At 33.2% G+C, this 17,883-nt stretch overlaps 5 protein-coding genes across 7 annotated transcripts in view; 3 read left to right on the top strand and 2 right to left on the bottom strand.

The window, feature by feature from the left end:
• Positions 1-2,746, top strand: part of LOC111491927 (exocyst complex component EXO70A1-like) — a 3,234-nt gene extending 488 nt beyond the window's left edge. Inside the window, exons 2-3 of one of the 3 annotated variants that reach the window (XM_023141030.1) lie at positions 53-72; positions 281-2,746. In XM_023141030.1, the coding sequence (XP_022996798.1) occupies positions 295-2,343 (2,049 nt within the window). In that variant the 5' untranslated portion in view covers positions 53-72; positions 281-294 and the 3' untranslated portion in view covers positions 2,344-2,746. Of the gene's footprint in view, positions 1-46; positions 73-280 lie in introns of all 3 variants that reach the window. The other 2 variants (XM_023141028.1, XM_023141029.1) reach the window with 2 other exon arrangements.
• A 4,692-nt stretch (positions 2,747-7,438) lies between these two features.
• Positions 7,439-8,617, top strand: LOC111492307. Its single transcript, XM_023141603.1, has 2 exons — positions 7,439-7,916; positions 8,065-8,617. Exons 1-2 carry the CDS (start codon positions 7,582-7,584, stop codon positions 8,474-8,476), a joined length of 747 nt encoding a protein of 248 aa, XP_022997371.1. The 5' UTR covers positions 7,439-7,581; the 3' UTR covers positions 8,477-8,617.
• A 1,972-nt stretch (positions 8,618-10,589) lies between these two features.
• On the top strand, positions 10,590-15,442 carry LOC111491924 (putative peptidyl-tRNA hydrolase PTRHD1). The gene is made up of 5 exons (XM_023141024.1): positions 10,590-11,033; positions 11,760-12,147; positions 12,361-12,538; positions 12,638-12,856; positions 14,790-15,442. The coding sequence occupies exons 1-2, from the start codon at positions 10,650-10,652 to the stop codon at positions 11,940-11,942; spliced, it is 567 nt and encodes a 188-aa protein (XP_022996792.1). The 5' UTR covers positions 10,590-10,649; the 3' UTR covers positions 11,943-12,147; positions 12,361-12,538; positions 12,638-12,856; positions 14,790-15,442.
• LOC111491925 lies at positions 12,137-12,638 on the bottom strand. Its single transcript, XM_023141025.1, has one exon. It carries the CDS (start codon positions 12,519-12,521, stop codon positions 12,321-12,323), a length of 201 nt encoding a protein of 66 aa, XP_022996793.1. The 5' UTR covers positions 12,522-12,638; the 3' UTR covers positions 12,137-12,320.
• Positions 13,913-16,788, bottom strand: LOC111492415 (microtubule-associated protein RP/EB family member 1-like). Its single transcript, XM_023141754.1, has 2 exons — positions 16,682-16,788; positions 13,913-15,341 (listed from the first exon to the last, which is right to left on the bottom strand). The coding sequence occupies exon 2, from the start codon at positions 15,305-15,307 to the stop codon at positions 13,913-13,915; it is 1,395 nt and encodes a 464-aa protein (XP_022997522.1). The 5' UTR covers positions 15,308-15,341; positions 16,682-16,788.
• Between the last annotated feature and the right edge of the window lie 1,095 nt (positions 16,789-17,883).

Below are 17,883 nucleotides of genomic sequence, written 5' to 3'. Positions count from 1 at the left end.
ACTTTTTTTTTTTTTTTTTTTGGCTGATTGGGGTTCTTTCGTTTTGGTCCAGCGAGTTACACAGTGCATGAGGTTTACTTCTTGTACTTATTCTATTTGATTTTGGATTTTCTCCATTTCGATGATTCCCAGGGAGTTTTCCCTCGTGATTTCCGGAAATTTACAAACAAGCTTCGTTTCATTTGTTGTTTTTTTGTTTCCCGCCGTTTCTCTTGCTCTTGATTTCGGGTTTTAACTGGCGATTTTGATTCTGGAAAATCTTGATTATTGGGGGGTTTAGGGTTTGTGTAGAAAATGACGGCACCGGTGTTGGTTGATGGGAAGGGGAAGAAGAATATTGAGAATTTGGTGTCTGCTACTAGGTCGTTGAAGGCTAGTTTAGAGAAATCTAGGGCTCTAGGATTTGCGTTGCAGAAAGCTGGGTCGAGATTGGAGGAGATTAGCCAAAGATTGCCGACTTTAGAAGCGGCTGTTCGGCCTATTCGTGCTGATAAGGAAGCCCTCGTCGCCGTCGGTGGCCATATAAACCGTGCTGTTGGCCCTGCGGCGGCGGTGCTTAAGGTTTTTGATGCTGTTCATGGCCTTGAAAAGTCTCTGTTATCGGACCCGCGGAATGATCTCCCTGGTTATTTGTCGGTGTTGAAACGTATGGAAGAGGCATTGAGATTCTTGGGAGATAACTGTGGGCTGGGAATCCAGTGGTTGGAGGACATAGTTGAGTATTTGGAAGATAATACTGTTGCTGATGAGAAATATCTTGGGAGTTTGAAGAACTCGTTGAAGAAACTGAGGGATTTACAGAGTGATGAGGAGAAGACTGAGCTTGATGGAGGCCTTTTGAATGCTGCTTTAGATAAACTAGAGAACGAGTTTAGGCGTCTGTTAACGGAGCACAGCGTTCCCCTTCCCATGTCTTCTGCGGCGTCTGTCAGTGACCAAGCTTGCATTGCTCCATCTCCATTGCCTGTGACTGTTATTCACAAACTTCAAGCCATTCTTGGGAGATTGATTGCTAATAAACGACTCGAACGATGCATATCCATTTACGTTGAAGTTCGTAGTTGTAACGTTAGGGCTAGTTTGCAGGCTCTTGGTTTGGATTACTTGGAGATATCGGTTTCCGAGTTCAATGATGTACAGAGCATCGAGGGGTACATTGCGAAATGGGGAACACATTTGGAGTTTGCAGTGAAACATTTGTTTGAAGCTGAGTTCAAGCTTTGTAATGATGTTTTTGAGAGGATAGGATTGGATGTTTGGATGGGCTGTTTTGCAAAGATAGCAACTCAAGCTGGTATTCTTGCATTTCTTCAATTTGGGAAAACTGTTACAGAAAGCAAGAATGATCCTATTAAGCTATTGAAGTTGTTAGATATCTTTGCATCCTTGAACAAACTGAGACTCGACTTTAATAGGCTGTTCGGCGGGGCTGCCTGTTTGGAAATTCAAAACTTGACTCGAGATCTAATTAAGAGGGTTATCGATGGCGTAGCCGAGATTTTCTGGGAACTTCTAGTTCAGGTGGAGCTCCAGAGGCAAAATCCTCCACCTTTAGATGGGGCAGTTTCAAGGTTGGTTAACTTCATTATCGATTACAGTAATAAACTGCTCAGCGATGGTTATAGGCCGATCCTGACCCAGGCCCTCGTCATTCACCGGAGTTGGAAGAAAGAAAAGTTCCAAGAGGCTCTTCTTGTCGGTGAGGTAACGAACCTTGTCAAAGCCATTGAGCAGAATCTGGACACTTGGATAAAGGCTTATGAAGATTCGACCTTGTCGAACTTTTTCGCTATGAACAATCATTGGCATCTATACAAGCACCTCAAAGGAACGAAAGTCGGAGAACTAATGGTAGACAAAGTAAAGGAACATGAACAGTACAAGGATTACTATGCTGCAGTTTTCTTGAGGGATAGCTGGAGTAAACTTCCTAGTCATTTAAGCAGGGAGGGTTTGATTATGTTCTCAGGTGGACGAGCGACTGCTCGCGATCTTGTTAAGAAACGTTTAAAGACATTCAATGAAGCTTTTGAAGACATGTACAAGAAGCAGTCAAACTGGGTTATAACTGACAGAGAATTGAGGGAGAAGACATGCCAACTTATCGTTCAAACCATCGTGCCCGTTTACCGTAGCTACATGCAAAATTATGGCCCTCTGGTTGAGCAAGATGCAAGTTCGAGTAAGTATGCGAAGTACACCGTGCAGAATCTGGAGAAAATGTTGCTGTCCCTCTTTCACCCAAAGCCGCTTCGGTACAGCAGCCTCAAAGTTAGGCAGACTAGTGGGAAATTCAGCAATGGGGCCGCAGATCATCGTCGTTCCAACTCCATGGTTCTGTGACCATCCAACCACCATTTTTATCACTTTCAATGGATGACTGAGCTTGACTCGTGTATCCTGAATTGCCCGACGCCTTGAACCAGGTTCGGACAAGGGGATCGGCAATGAGGAATGAAATATTGGCTCCCTAGCTCATGCCAAAGGCTTTGTGGGCTCAATGATGAACAAGATCAAAGACATACCAGGTATGTAGATGATACTTTAAGATTATAGCTATTATATTCCATCTCCCTTCACTCATTATTGATTAAGCAAAGCCAGATAGTGTAATTTGTTAGATTTTTGTATAATTCTTTAATATATAACACTTCTTGCTCATCGTAAGGTAGGGAGGAAGAAGCCAATTGGTTATAAAGTAAAAATGTTTATCTACCCATCCATGAAACCTGTTTGTGATGCCTAATGGTTTTTCTTTGCTGTCTGTTATGGATGAGAATGGTTAGGCATTGTTTTTATTTTCTTGATTCGTCCGTCCGTCGGTCGGTCGGGCTCAACAATGGCAGGTTTAGATTAAACTATCGACATTTGAAATGATAATTACTGTTGAGGATTGAGGATTATTGGGAGTGGGTCCCACATTGAAGATATAAACCGAGGAATACTGTCTCCATTGGTATGAGACTTTTTAGGGGAAGCCCAAATCAAAGCCATTAGAGAGTCTATGCTCAAAGTGGACAATATCATATCATTGTGAAGAGTCGTGATTTCTAACAATTACTATCTTTATTAATTGTGTTGTGCTTCGGTCGGTTATATCGGGTCATGGTTGAATTGTGATGCTTAAAGTTCTTTATTATCACACTTTCCATTCCTTAATTTCGTCTATTTGTACTCCTAAAGTTCAGGGTTGTATCATTTGAGATTGCAAACTAATAATTCTCGTGAATGTGTATTTTTACATGTTTAAAGGACTTGTTTAAATGTCGGGGCTATTGTATTGCGAGATCATACGTCGGTTTGAGAGGGAAACGAAACATTCATTATAGAGGGTGTAGAAACCGCTAACATATGTGTTTTATAATCGTGAAAGCTAACAGTAATACGTAACGAGTCAAAGCAGATAATACCTACTACCGGTGGACGTAACAATTAAGAGCCTTTTAAATTTATTTTCTTGGAAGCTAGGATATAAGGGTATATCTTAAATCTTTAGGGTCAAAAGAGTAATTTTCTTTTTATGTTGTTTAAAAGTTAAGCTCGATGATTTGTGGAAAACGAGTTTGTATATATGTAAATTGAAATTTTACCAAGCTATAAATTTAATTAAAAAAATATATAAAAATGAATTTTCATATAAATTGTCCTAAAATTTAATAAAATTAGGTTTAAAATACAATCATTAAATTTCAAAGAACATCAGATTTTTAAGCTACAAATCTGATTTTCCCCCACAAATGAAACAATCCTTTGTAATGTTTTTAGGGCTTACGCTTACCGTTCGGTGATCTTCTAAAAAGAAACGACCAATAGAACGCTCACAAGTGCTGCCTTTCAATCTCTGTCGGCCACCAACCAGAAGAAATTTTGCAATAATTTTGATCTATTTTTCTTAAATAATCATTTTTGTAATTTTTTTTTTATTTTTATAAATGGGTTATTATGATTTAATCGAGCCTAACATATATCCTCGAAGTCTCAAAATACATGTTAGAGATTTAAATTTTTCTCTCGTACCTATTGAACTCCAATAAAAAAACGATGTGACGACTTAATCAATTAATAAACCTAATTTATTTCGTCCAAATCAAACCGACTTCTAACTAAATAACATCCTAATTATCAAAATCATTAGTATTTTTAATCTACTTTTTAAAAATTTATGGATATTAATGAATTTATTATAATTATATATAAAAAAAAATCCCAATTATGCTCTGTTTGTGGGGTCCACGGCGGCTATTTCCGTTCAACAAAAAGCACTCTAAAAGATTTTTATGACCCCTAATAGATTTCTCTTTATATTTCCACTTATTGTCCTCCCTCTCTCTCTCTCTCTCTTTCATTTCTTATCATTTTTATTTTTTAGTCCTTACATTTCTTCTATTTTTTATTTTAGTCCCTACAAAAAGTACTAATTTAGTTTGTAGACTTTTTTAAAAGGTTATTTGCAATTAAGCCCTTCTCGAGCCTGAAAAAAAGCAATCAATTTTAGAAGCTAGAACTTTATCCACCTTTAGGCACGTGCGAAAACCCGTCTTAGATATAGAAAACTGTCTTATTTTATTGTCGTTCAATCTAAGATAGGAATTCATCCACAACGGACAATAAAGCTAACGAATTATAGGTTAAGATAGTAAAGATCTATTCGGTAAATAGCTAAGCTTCGATCATGACTTTAATATCAATTGATAAGGACACTCTATTCTCTATGTTCGTATAATATTATTTATTTTGAATATACTCTTATAATTTAAATTTTGTTTTCACTTAAAAGGTCTCGTGAAATTATCCTCTTTTTTTTATTAAAAATTGTTGAAAAAAATAATTAGAATTTAAATCAAAATTAAAAAATTGCATTTTTTTTCTATTAAATTTTAATTCTTTTAAAATTAATGAAATTGTGATTGTTTCATTCAGTCCAACCGACATCACAAATAAATTATTGGTTGGGATTTTAGAGCTTATCCATTCAAACATATATGTAATATTTAATTTTAATTAAACATTTTATTTTTTTATAAATAAATAATAGCGGAATCAGATATTAGTTTTTATTTCTACATAAATTAAATTAATTTTAAAGTGAAAAAATATATATACAATTTTAATCTTTAATTTCTTTTATATCTGTGGTCTATTTTTTCAATTTAAAATTAAAGAAATTCAACCTCAATTTATCCATTAAATCTCTATTTTTTCCCCCTAAAATAACCTAATTAATATTTTTAATTTATTGATCTACTAAACAACAAAATTAAAATTAGAATTCCCATAAATATAAAATTTAAATTTATACCTAATATATCAATTAAATTCTTTAAAATTTTATAATATACGAAGAACATATTAAATTTAAAATTCAATTTCAAATATCTATTAAATATCAATTAATATTCTTTAAAATAAATTTATAATTTAATAAAAGAAACTCATATTTTTATGATTTAGATCTCTTATATTAATATATATATATATATATATATATATATATATATGTCGGTAGCCTATTAATAAATTAAAGTGAATTTTAAAAGAAAAAAAATCATTATCATCACATGGTCAAATAGGTGCATGAATAATGTCTGTATTAAAGTCAAAATGGAATAAAGATTTGGATGTGAAAAGTCAAAAATAGATAAACACAAAAGCTTATCTTCTAGAATTTATTTGAAATTTAAATTAATACCCTTTTCTACCATTCAAAAAATAAATAAAAATAAAATATAATTTTTGTCCTCCTATTTTGAATTTTGTTCTATTTTATTCTCTCAAATTTTAATATTTAAATTTATTTCATGTAGGCTCGCAAGGCTGAGTCGGTTTTCTCTATGTCAGAAGATTATGTAACCGTCTAAGTTTATGACTAGTAGATATTGTTTTCTTTGTAGTCTAAGTACATGACTAGCAAATATATAAAGAAATATTGTAAATATATCTGTACATACTTCTTATGATCTGAGAATTCGACACACCCGAACAACTCAACTCAAACCATACAAGTTGGATTGGGTTTGATTTATAAATGTTTGATATTTGAGTTTTACGAGATTTTAATTATTAATATAACATATATTATACATGAGTACTATTTTTAAAAAATAATTTAAAGAAATGAACAACCCAACTCAACTCAACTCGAAAACCTAATATTGGTTGTGAACTCTATTCGAAGTGTTCGGGTCACCAACTTAACTAACTCGAAATTTCAGACTGGTCCAAAAAGTTTTTCTAATCCAACCTGTATACATTTTTAATTTAAACTCGAACTACCTCAACTAAATTGATCCTACAATCCAACTCAATCGATCAAATTGGTTTAAAGGACACGTTGGACAATAATTTAATGTTTTTTTTTATGGAATAGGATTGGGCTATAATTACATACATATTTAATTGGATAAGGATATCAATTCGGATTTTATTTGAATTAAAAAAAAGCAAAAAGAAAAGATTACCAAAATTATGAATAAAGTGGGACCCATCATTTTTTAATTTTATTTTTTTACTCTCTCTCTCTTAGGTTGGTCTGACGTTTTTTCCTTGCTCCTGTCCCTGCCACGTCATCTTGAACCGGTCAAAATTTATTCCGTGGCTAATACGGCGTCGTTTCAGGAATTTATTTATGAAAACAAAATCCAAATAAAAGAATGTGATAAATTAAGATTCTAATATTTAGAGAATTTTCAAATAATTCAAATTTTAATTACTTGCGGACTTGTCCACCAAGTTTAGAATATAAAAAAACATTAGTTACAAATTAATTTTTTTTATTTCATTATAATATTATCATTTTAAAAACATTACTCGAAAGAATTAAATACTTAGACTAATTGAATCATAGTACAACTTGTTCATTAAACTGCTATTTATCTATCGTATAATTTTTATTTTAGGAATATAATGTTAAAAATATAAAATATGGGTTTGATCTTTAAAGCTATAACACATAATTCTCGAGAATTTGTTTTAATTAAATAGGTTAAATTACAAATTTAATCCTTAAAAGCTGAGTAAATGTGTTTGACTTAAAAATACACGAAAATTATCACGAAATTAGTCTTTATAAATTTACAAAAAAAAAATCATTTGGAAATTATTAAAATTATTTTTTTGTATTTTCAGGGTGAATCTCAACCATGCTTTAAATCATTTAAAATTTATTTTATATTTTCTCATAAAAAAATTAATATTGAATTATTTAATTTCCACTTGTCTGAAAATTCATAGGCCGTAATTTGACCAGGAAATAAATTAAATTTTAGGGCAATAATATTTTTACGTTTTGTTATTTATTTATTCCTTTTTGGAGTATTAGGCTGATGGTATTAATTTCCATAATTTGGATAAAACTGGTCCGAAAATTTGCCTTTTTTAAAATACTACTAATAATAATAATAATAATAATCAGCAGCTTCCTTTTTTTGCAGTTCTTCCTTTAATGGAACGCATTTTCCCTTCCAGTTTCATACCTTTCTCTCTCTGTAAATGGCAGCACTATCTCTTCAACCAACGTCTCACGACAACGAAGAAGGAATCTCCGCTACTTCCACTTCCGTTTGATTCTCAATCTTCACGATCATGGAGGTTCTCTTCGGTCCTCCCTCTTTCACCATTCCGGACGCCTCTTCTTCCTCTTTCGTCAGAGACCGAACCGCCGTATCTCCGCCGCCGCAGCACCGTGTTGATTCGCCTTGGAACTCTATCAAATCGGATTTCGGACGCTTCGCGTCCGGTAAAGGTCCGGAGGATGAAATCGATTACCGTTCCGATTCCTCGTCGTCGATTGGAGTTCCTGATGATGATAGCGATGAGGAGAGCGTTTCGTCCACTGGCGGAGATCGCGAGGAAGTTCAGAGTAAATTAAATGCAGGATTGAACTCTGTTGGATCGTTGGAAAGGTCTCTTCCAATTAAGTAAGTTAGTTTTCCTTTTCCTTCTCTTCCTCTGTTGTTTGATCGATTGATTGAAGGAAATAAACTCAATCACTCGATTCGATTTAAAGAAATTTATCCTGCTCAATTTGCTGGCCTCAATTTGAGATTTGTTGAAATTTTAAACCAGGAGAGGCTTATCGAGTCATTTTTCTGGAAAATCGAAATCGTTTGCGAATCTAGCAGAGGCGAAATCAGTAAAAGACATTGAGAAACCTGAAAACTCATTCAACAAGAGGAGGCGATTTTTTATTGCGTCGAAATTGGCCAGGAAAACTTCCTTCTACACCTGGCCAAACCCTAAGTCGATGCCTCTGTTAGCGCTCAGAGAAGAAGAACACCACGACGACGGCGACGGCGACAAAGATGAATCACTTGCTCCATATTCTTCAGAAGATACTGAAGATGAAAAAGAAGAACCGAAGGAAAAAAGATTTTCAGATTTTAATCACAGAAGGTTGATGAGCTTTAAGTCTAGAAGCTTCTCTCTGGCGGATCTGCAACAGGAGCACCATGATATCGATCGACAAGAAGAACAATAATCCATAGCCTTACCCTCTCTCTTTCTCTCTCTCTATTTTTCCTTGTTTTGTTTATTTGTTTCTTCCCTTTCTTTTCCCCTTGATTTTATTTTCTCGTCGTATATGTATTGTATCCATTATACATAAAATAGTATTTTTTTTTTTTTAGTTAAATTAAGCTATATAACTTTTAATTTTATATTTATAGATTTAAATTAAAATCAATTAGTTTATAAAGTATATATTTAAATTTTATATCTAAGAAAAACTATTGAATAATGTGAAAATAAAAATTTGAAAATAATATAATGTAGTTGTATTTTATATTTTTAAGTACATATTTGATGGTGAATTTTAAAATTTAATTTCATTTAACAAAAAAAAAATCTTCATATAATTTTGCATTTTAGAATTTGGATAATAACGACTAGATGCACCATTTATATAAGCAAAATGAAATTTCAAATTTAAAAATTAAAATTATCATTTAATGTAATTTATATTATTTTTTTCAGTTCCGTTTTAGCAAACATATTTTCACTTAAAATATTAATTTAGTTACTAAATTTTAGTATTTATAATTTTGATGTCAGAAAAAACTAAATATATATTCCTATAGAGAACAAAAACTAATTTTTAAATTGGAATTTTTAAAAATATAAGGATAAATATATAATAAATCCTTAATATATGGACGAGTACTATATTATATTATATTTTTAGAATTTCAATTTCGTCCTTTAAATCTTATAAAATTTCAATTATTTTTTCTTAATTTGAAAGGATAATCAACCGAGTCAAATCCAATAGAAGAATTCAGACCTAAGATTTTAATAATATTCATTTTTATTTCGATTGATTTAAAAAGTTGAGATAAAGAGATAAAAAGATAGGATCGTTAGGTCGTAAATTTGGATGCGAATGTTTTAACACATTAATGTTTGGAATAGTGGGAGATTTTTAATTATGTTTGTTAGTTGGGGTGAAAATGGAATAAATTTAAAGTTATGTCCTAAAATAGTTGGGGCAATGACTTTGGAGATAATTTTTTGGTTCTTTTTTTCACGTTTGTAAGCAACTAAAGATTAGTCAAATCAATGATGGGGATGCTTGATGATATTATTATTATTATTTAATATATATATATATATATATATATATATATATATATATATATATATATATATAAATAAGCGAGACATTAATCCTAGGAATTTTGAAGTAACCTCCTGAAATATTTTCTAAGATTAGAGTATGTTAAAAAAAACGGTTTGATAGTCTTCACTAATGATGTCCATGGGCTCCTGGTCCCTACCCCGTAAAATTCTCCATTTATTTTTGCAAGGATTGGAACGAGGATAGAGTTTCCTGTAGGAACGGTTCTTCGTTTATTTTTATTTTTTTAAAATAGTCATTTTAAATAAAAACATTTAATCTATCCTTTTCATTTTTTTCAATATAAATTAAATAATTGGTTGTCCATGTTATTAAAAATTAGAATCGAACTATTTCATTAGTAAAATATCGAACTTGAAACAAAACTCATCTTAATTTGAAATAACTGAAAATATATCTATATTTATATTAACGAAATGAAACATGTTAGAAAATTATGTAGGGATAGGAAATATAATCCTCGTCTCTGACCCCATTTATTTAATTAGGAGAAATCTCTTCCCACTCATTCATTTTGCTCTCTAGATTGAGTATCCCTATCCATTTGGGACGGGTACTCATGGGCCATAACTCTGCAGGTTAAATGAATATCTCTAGTCTTCCCTCTTAGATTTACAAATTAAATAGATAACATGGTCATGTCGCACGAGTCTGATGCATATGCATGGTACATGGACTCTAAATTCATTCCATTTTAATTGAACCGCTAGTTAGAGTACTAATTATCAACCTAATAAACATTTGTTAAAAAAATAAAATCAAAATAGATCCAAAATAATAAAAATATTTTCTAAATCTTCCATAATCACAATTTTCATTCTAATAATATAGATAGGGATATACTATTTTTCATTAAAAAAAAAAAAAATTATTTTATTCATATTATATTGGGCCTAGGCGCAAACAAAGTGGGCCCTGTATTTAGGCCCAAAAGGCCCACATAGAATTTCTGGACGGACGTTTACACTTGAAATCTGAAAGTTCGGTAGCATCATGTGCTACTTTGTGTGAAGATATCATGATTTCTGTAATTTCAGCGTCTCGATTCACTTTCTCCATTTCCAAATCCACGAAGCTCTGTTCGTGTTCGAGGTCTAGGGTTTGGCCCTCTTCTTCACTCAGTCTCCGCTCTCGTAACCGAAATTCGAATCTATTTAGCTCCGCTTCTATGAGTGAATCCGCTGAAAGTAATTCCGCTCCTCCACCGGACGACATCGTGGAGAAGGCAGCCGACGTTTTGATTCAGTACGTGGTGCTCCGGAGAGATCTGATCGATTCGTGGCCACTTGGAAGCGTCGTAACTCAGGGATGCCATGCTTCAGTCTCCGCTATTTGGTTGAACAAAGACGATCCCCAAACTTCCGAGTACTGTAGTCCACACAATATCGATTCTATGCATAAGGTTGGTCGAACTTCTGATTCCATTTTTAAAATTTGATGTGTTGTGCTTCGAACTCGGACGGACAAAATGTAGTATCCATGTGTAGCCTCGAACCTTCTCTGTTGATAAACTGGAAATTTGCTCCGTTGGTGCGCTGTTAAGTCGTTCTAGATGAGACAGTCTGAGCAATTTGGAGCTTTCGTGTTATGGTTCTGGTCGCTGGTTGATTTATTTAATTCTGGAAAGAACATTTTGCGTCTGTCAAGCATTTTGGAAGAACAATTGTTTACTGGAAAACTATTTTTGTTTCGGTTCTTGTGTTTCTCCATTTAAACTATATTTTTGCTATTCTGAAGTTTGAGTCATCCCTGCTCGTATTGTTTGCTGAATGTTCTGATTTTTCCACCTAATATTCATACGGTTGTATCTCTCTAGGCTCTCCACCGTATTCGTAGAGTCGTAGGGAAAGAAGAGGGTTGTTTTTTTAGTTCTACAGCTTCCAAGGAATTTTTCACCTCCATTTCGCATTGGCCTGTGTAACCAGCCCCATAGTTAATGCTAACCTCATCATTTCAAGCTTGCAAAACGATTGAACTGCCAATTGGAAGTTTCCTTGCACATCAGATTCTTATCGCGTGCAACTTAATTAGTTGAAATTATAGTTGTTCTGCATTTCATTGATCCCTTAAGTCGTTCTGGACTTCTTGTTCCCTGAAGTCAGTACTGACTTTGTTTAACTTTATGTAGGTTACTCTTGAGGTGAAGGGAGAAACTCAGATCGTCAACTTGTCGGAGAAACTTAAAGAAAATTCAATCGCCCACAAACTATGGATAGAACAACCAGAGAACATTCCAACATGTCTTGCGACCAAACCCTACCCCAAATCTGTTGTATCAGCATTTTTCAAAAAACTGAAACTCTGCAAGTGATGCAATATTGAACTGTAAAGAACTGATGAGTAATTTCATTTTTTATGCCCATCTTCTAGTTCATATTAAGATATGTATAATTCTACTTTCGAAGACATCCAGAATTACAAACCGTTTCTGCAGAGATCATGCGGCACACGCGAAGTAGCTCATAATCATAAAAGAGACGTGGCAGAAGAAAGGCCAATATTTTGGAACAATCAAGGTACGTATATGGAATCTCTATTTCTTTAAAGTCATAGTTTTCTTTACACAATCACTGATTAAAATCACAAAACAAAGATAAAATAGGTCAACCCCCTGTCTAAACTTCACAGATCATGAAGAAAAAGTACAAAAAAAAAAAAAAAAAAAAAATTCTGTAAGATAGTAGTGTTTCTACTGTATAACGAGTTGTCTGGTGCACATGGTGCAATAGAACTTGCGTTTGGTTTTCCAGTAAAGGGGGAGGAAGCAGAACCTCCATTGGCTTTCAACGTCGGTGGCCTGGATCATGCCTCCGCAGAAGGGGCAAGCCCCTGGAGCTGGTTGCCTGGACAGCACCCTCTGATCCTCATCGCACACGAACACCAAACACATCTTGTCACCTCCTTCAGGTTCTTGCTTTTCTTTGGCTTCTAGGCTTCTTTCTGTTATTGTTTGTTTGCTTACTGATTTCCTTTTTGGGTTTTGGATGAAAAATCTGGTTGGGAAAGTGGTGGACTTGGAAGACTTTATAGAGAGAGAAAGAAGGAAGTTTCATGGAATTTAAGGTTTCCTTGGGGTTTGGCCTGTTATGGTGGAGAACCGCGTGTATCTAGAAGATTCTGACCCACTCCAGAAAGAAGGAGAAGAAAAGTATTAGATTCGGAACAAAGTCTAGATGGGGGAATTTTGTACACTCGTCTTCACAGTAGGAACACGTGGATCTCCAGGTTTGACCAATCCTAGGTGCTCTAATTCAACTCTTTTTACCTTGTTTATTTTTCTTTCCAGATTTTAAAAAACAAATCTATTTATATCTAATCGTACAACTTTTGTTTTTTTGTTTATTTCTATTTCTATTCAATATTTTTTTGGGCATTAATGTTTTTTTAAAAAAATATTGTAAGACAGCCCAATAAAGACAAAAAAAAAAAGGTCTTATTTTTGTTCGAGGTTTCGAAAGTGCCCACGTTTTTCTTTCTTTTTTTTTCCTTTTTTTTTTTTTTAATTTTTAATTTTTTATCAATTTTGTAAAGAACTGTAATGGAGTAGTTAATCTTACTTTAAGACGATTTAATTTTTTTATTTTTTATTTTTTATTTTTATCTACGATTGAGAGGATGGTTCGGTTGCTGCTCAAAATTAGTCTTTGGCGGGCTTAAATACTTTGGTCCTTTTATTTTTATGATTTGATTTATTGTGTATTTTGTGCTTTCAAAATGTTTTTTTGGTTGGCATATTCTTAATTTTGTTTAATTTTTATACAAAAAGGAAGCTCTTTAATACAAATTTTTAGCTACTAAATTTTAAGAAAGAAATAGAATAAAGTGTTATGACCATGCTTTGGATCTTGAAAAATAAAGTTTACCCTTTTTTTCTTTAGATATTAAATGTTTATTTTTATTTATTCTGTAAAATTTTAAGGCAGCAAATAAACTCTATTTAGTTGGGGTCTCTCTCTCTCTCTCTCTCTCTCTCTTTTTCTTTTTTTTTTTTTGTGGGCGATTTCTTTTGAATGAAAACTGGGTTTCTTACTAAAACAAAAAAATTAATTATACAACGTGCTTCAAAGTTTGTAATTCAACAGGTTGCATAGGGAAAAAAAAGAACAAACTGATACAATCTTCTCTCCCAAATTCTGTCATTTAGTACATGTAAAGAAACTCAGAAACGAACCATAAGGAAAAATAGGAAGAACCAAAACCTCAACTCTCTACAATTTAGCGTTCAAATGGATGTTGTACTGTTAATCAATGGAGAATGTGAAAATGGCCGGAAGTTATCTGTCATTTGGATGAAGATTCATAGTCAATGACTGTCTGAAATGCTCCTGCCAATGCCCTTACCTTGTTCTTCCTCTTCTCCAAAAGCTTACTTGCTGTCTCCTCTATTACATGATTGTACACTGCTGGAGACTCCTTTCTCCCTGGTCCTCCTTGTCGTGGTTTGGCTGCTTCTGCTGCTGCGGCAGCGGCGGCTGCCACCTTCTCGGTCGCTTCGGCCTCTTTCTCTGTACTGTTGTGATTTTCTTCCTTGGAACTCTGCCCATCTTCTGCTTCTTTGTGTTCTAAAACAATGACTCCTTCCTGAATGGGATCGGTGTGGCTCTTCTCTTCTTCATTTTTGTTGTTTGTGCTTTCCTCTGATGCAACAACACCATAAACTTCCTCCTTTTCCACTTCAATTCTCTCTGGTTTCTCCTCTTCTTTAGCTTCTTCTTCTCCTTCCCCTTCATTTTGTTCTTGATTTTCGTCTTCCCAGATCGACGATTTGGCATTATCAGTCTCAGCTGCCCCAGGAGTTTCTTCCACTTTCTTATTAGAACCAACTACTTTGAAGATCTTTGTGTCCTGTATAGGCTGATGATGGTGAAGCCTCTTTTCAACCTGATCAGTAGTACTAAGTTCTTTATCTAATTCAGGCCTTGGATCCGGAAGACACAGATCGAGTTCGCACTCGATCTTCTTTAAGTCCTCCTCATTAACACCGAGAACTAAAACAGGACTCTGACCTACATGTTCAACAGCATTCTTAGTCTTGGGAACCATTTCTGCTGATGAAGCAGAAGCAGCATTGCTAGATTCTCTCTTCAAGCTTTTCCTTAAATTACTACTACTTTTAAATGTTTGAACTGATTGTTGTGTTTTCCCTCCCACCTTGTAGATTTTGGAACCTGATCTCTCCAAAAAACCAGTCTTTGTAGAGCTGACAAGTGTGGTGGATGGTTTGGCCCCAAAAGAGGAAGACCGGACCGGAGCATGAGCAGCCCTATTCCTCGGTTCAGGCGATCGAAATGGCTTCCCCAAACGTTGCATAGCCGGTGGTGGTTTGTCAAAAGATCTTCTTCTATTCAAACTAGGCTTGCCCTCGGGTATCGGCGCAGGGCCTGCAGACTTCTTGATCGGCTTAAAGTTATGATCGTGACGGGAGCTGGCCGTGGATTTGAGGTAATTCGGAACATGTTTCTGAGGGAGGATTGAAAGAGAATGAGTAGAAGAAGAAGATGGTGATGGTGAAGAAGGAAAGGAAGATAGCTTTTGATCAGTGGAGATGCCTCTAGGAGATGACTTTGGAGTTCTCTTGGTTGAAGTATTAGGATTAGGAATGGTGACAGAACTGGGAGTTGTGATCTTCCTCTCCTTCCCCAAACCACAGCTTTCTTTTGCTCTACTTGTTGCCATTCAGCTACCTCAGCTTCCAGAGTACAAGCATTACCTACATTTTCAATAAGATCTAAGATCACGAGATCAGAAATTCAAATGTTCACGAGTTCACGAGTTTCTGATGATCAAAATGGAGGTTTTAAACGTTTGATTTTTAGAAGAAGAATATGAAAGTTGTATTCTAAAAGAAAAAATAAAAGCACTTTTAAAACATGGGAACGGATAAGAGTTTCGAAGTGAAAACATCCTACGAAAATATCAATACATAATTTTATGGGTCTGTTTGGTGCTAAGTGATTTATGAAAATAATGTATTCTTCTGCCTTATAATTTTATTTTGAACTAATTGATCATGGTTTATCAAAATTAATGTAATTAATTATTTAATTAGTATAAGTCAACAATAACATATGTAAATATATATTTAATTTATTTATACAGATATAAAAGTTTATTAAATAGATGAAAATACTTATTTAATAAAATGATCAGTAATTAGCTAACCGTATGTTAAATACTATTTAATTAGCTAATTGGGATTAAATAAATTACTTCAGTAAAAAGTTAACTTTTAATATTTATAATCAATTTATTATTTATTGAGACTAATTTTAATTAGTTTCATTCATTGTTAATACATCATAATTTTATAATTAATAATAATAAATTTAAATTAAATAATCAAATAGTTATTTAATTATTTTTTATAGATAAAAATACATCAATGAATTAACTTATTTACTAATAATCAGTCATCCAATTAAAATAAATATTTTTAAGTGGATTAAAAAAAATATTATCTATTAAAATTATATATAAGGTTTCCAATATTAATTTCTTAAACAAAATACAAACAAAATTTATTCTTATAAAAGTTTGATAAATTACAATTTTGACAACAACCCGACACACCGACTCTTAATTTCAAACAAAACGACCTCTAAAACCCTAAATCATAAACGAAAAGACTTTTAAAATGTTTAAAAAAACACGTTTTACTCTTCTTAAATTCCTCACAAATCAATAAAGTCTTCATAAACCAACCCGTTCATCCAAACAAAAATTACATGACAGTTTCAATCGCTTATTCCTTTACACGATTCAAAACTCGAGTTTCTCTTAGTCGTATATTTACTCGTTAAGACATGATAGATTTAACAATACAATATCGAAGTATAAGGAAAAAAACGTATATATAACCAAGATTAAAGAAACGTCACAATGAAAGGAAAAAAAAAAAAAAAAAAGCAAACCGAGCCTAACTTAGCAGATATAAGACATCTTATTACCTTGCTTGACGTCAAAAGTTCGATCCTGAGCTCTACGAGTGTCGTAAAAGAAAGACGATAATCGAAATTCTAGAGAGAGAGAGAGAGAGAGAGAGAAACGTACCTTGAGGAAGGAAAGAAAGAAACCATGGAGTGAAGAAATGGGATTTTAGAGTTTTTGTTTGGTGGAGGCGATTCAATGAGAGCCCCAATTACTCTCAACTGAATCCCTCCCCCCCCTCCCTTTTCTTTTTTCCTCTTTTCTTTTTAAAAATTATTATTTTCTTTTTTCTTATTAAAATAATAAAATAATAAAATAATAAATAAAACACCCCTATTAAAGCCGACCATTACAATCGTTGACTTTTCCAAATACAACCCACAGCTTTGACCTGATCCTCTTTGTTCTTCCTTTGGTTTCTCCTCGTTTTTAGGAAAAAAAAACATCTCCACCATGTCTTCAATTCTTCCCATTTTTAACCCCCAACAACTTCTGGTCGCTTCATTTTGCAATTAAGCCCCTCCATTGTTATCAATTTACACAATTGGTATGTACTATGATTCAACTCGAAAAAATATATATGATGTCTTATCTAGTTAACGACAATGCAATCTATTCGACAAACACGACTTTCCACAATGATATGATATTATTCACTTTGAGCAATTTAGGCTTCCTAAAAGGCTTCAAACCGATGGAGAGAGTATTCTTTGTTTATAAACCCACGATCATTCCCTAAATTAGCAGATGTGGGACTTTCATCATCCAACACAATCAAGATCGTACGTTAGCTTTTCTCGTGAATATATAAGTAAGAAGACATATCTTCACGAAACAAAAAAACAAACCCATGGAGGTTTATTCTCGAATTCACAATATTGTATCATTGAGGCAATATATGTGGATAGTGTCTATCTTAAACGAGCAATATTATATTATTGTAGAGACATGTCGATGGTTTTTTTACTCAATGGTGGACTCGAGCTATTATAATTCATATATGAGAGACTACTTTTTTAAACGACTTTTTGAACAAAAATTTATTAGACGAAAAAATTGCACGTTTTTTTTTTAATTTAAAATCAAGATTATATGAGACGTATAATCTCATAATTGATGAAATTGAAACTTTAGGATAAAAATTAATATAATTTGATAATTTTATGGTTAAATTTTGATTTTTCCTCCCTTATTTTTTAAAATCAATTTCGTTTTTACACATTTTTATAAATAAATAATTTTTTTTAAGTATTCTTTTTGTTAATTTCATGAAGGCATATTCCATCTTGAAAATTTCATCAATGAAAATTATTATTGTTTAATTA

The sequence above is a fragment of the Cucurbita maxima genome, unplaced genomic scaffold, assembly GCF_002738345.1.
Source record: "Cucurbita maxima cultivar Rimu unplaced genomic scaffold, Cmax_1.0 Cma_Scf00017, whole genome shotgun sequence".
In the NCBI taxonomy this organism is placed as follows: Eukaryota; Viridiplantae; Streptophyta; class Magnoliopsida; order Cucurbitales; family Cucurbitaceae; genus Cucurbita; species Cucurbita maxima.
This window is presented reverse-complemented; position numbering and strand designations above follow the sequence as displayed.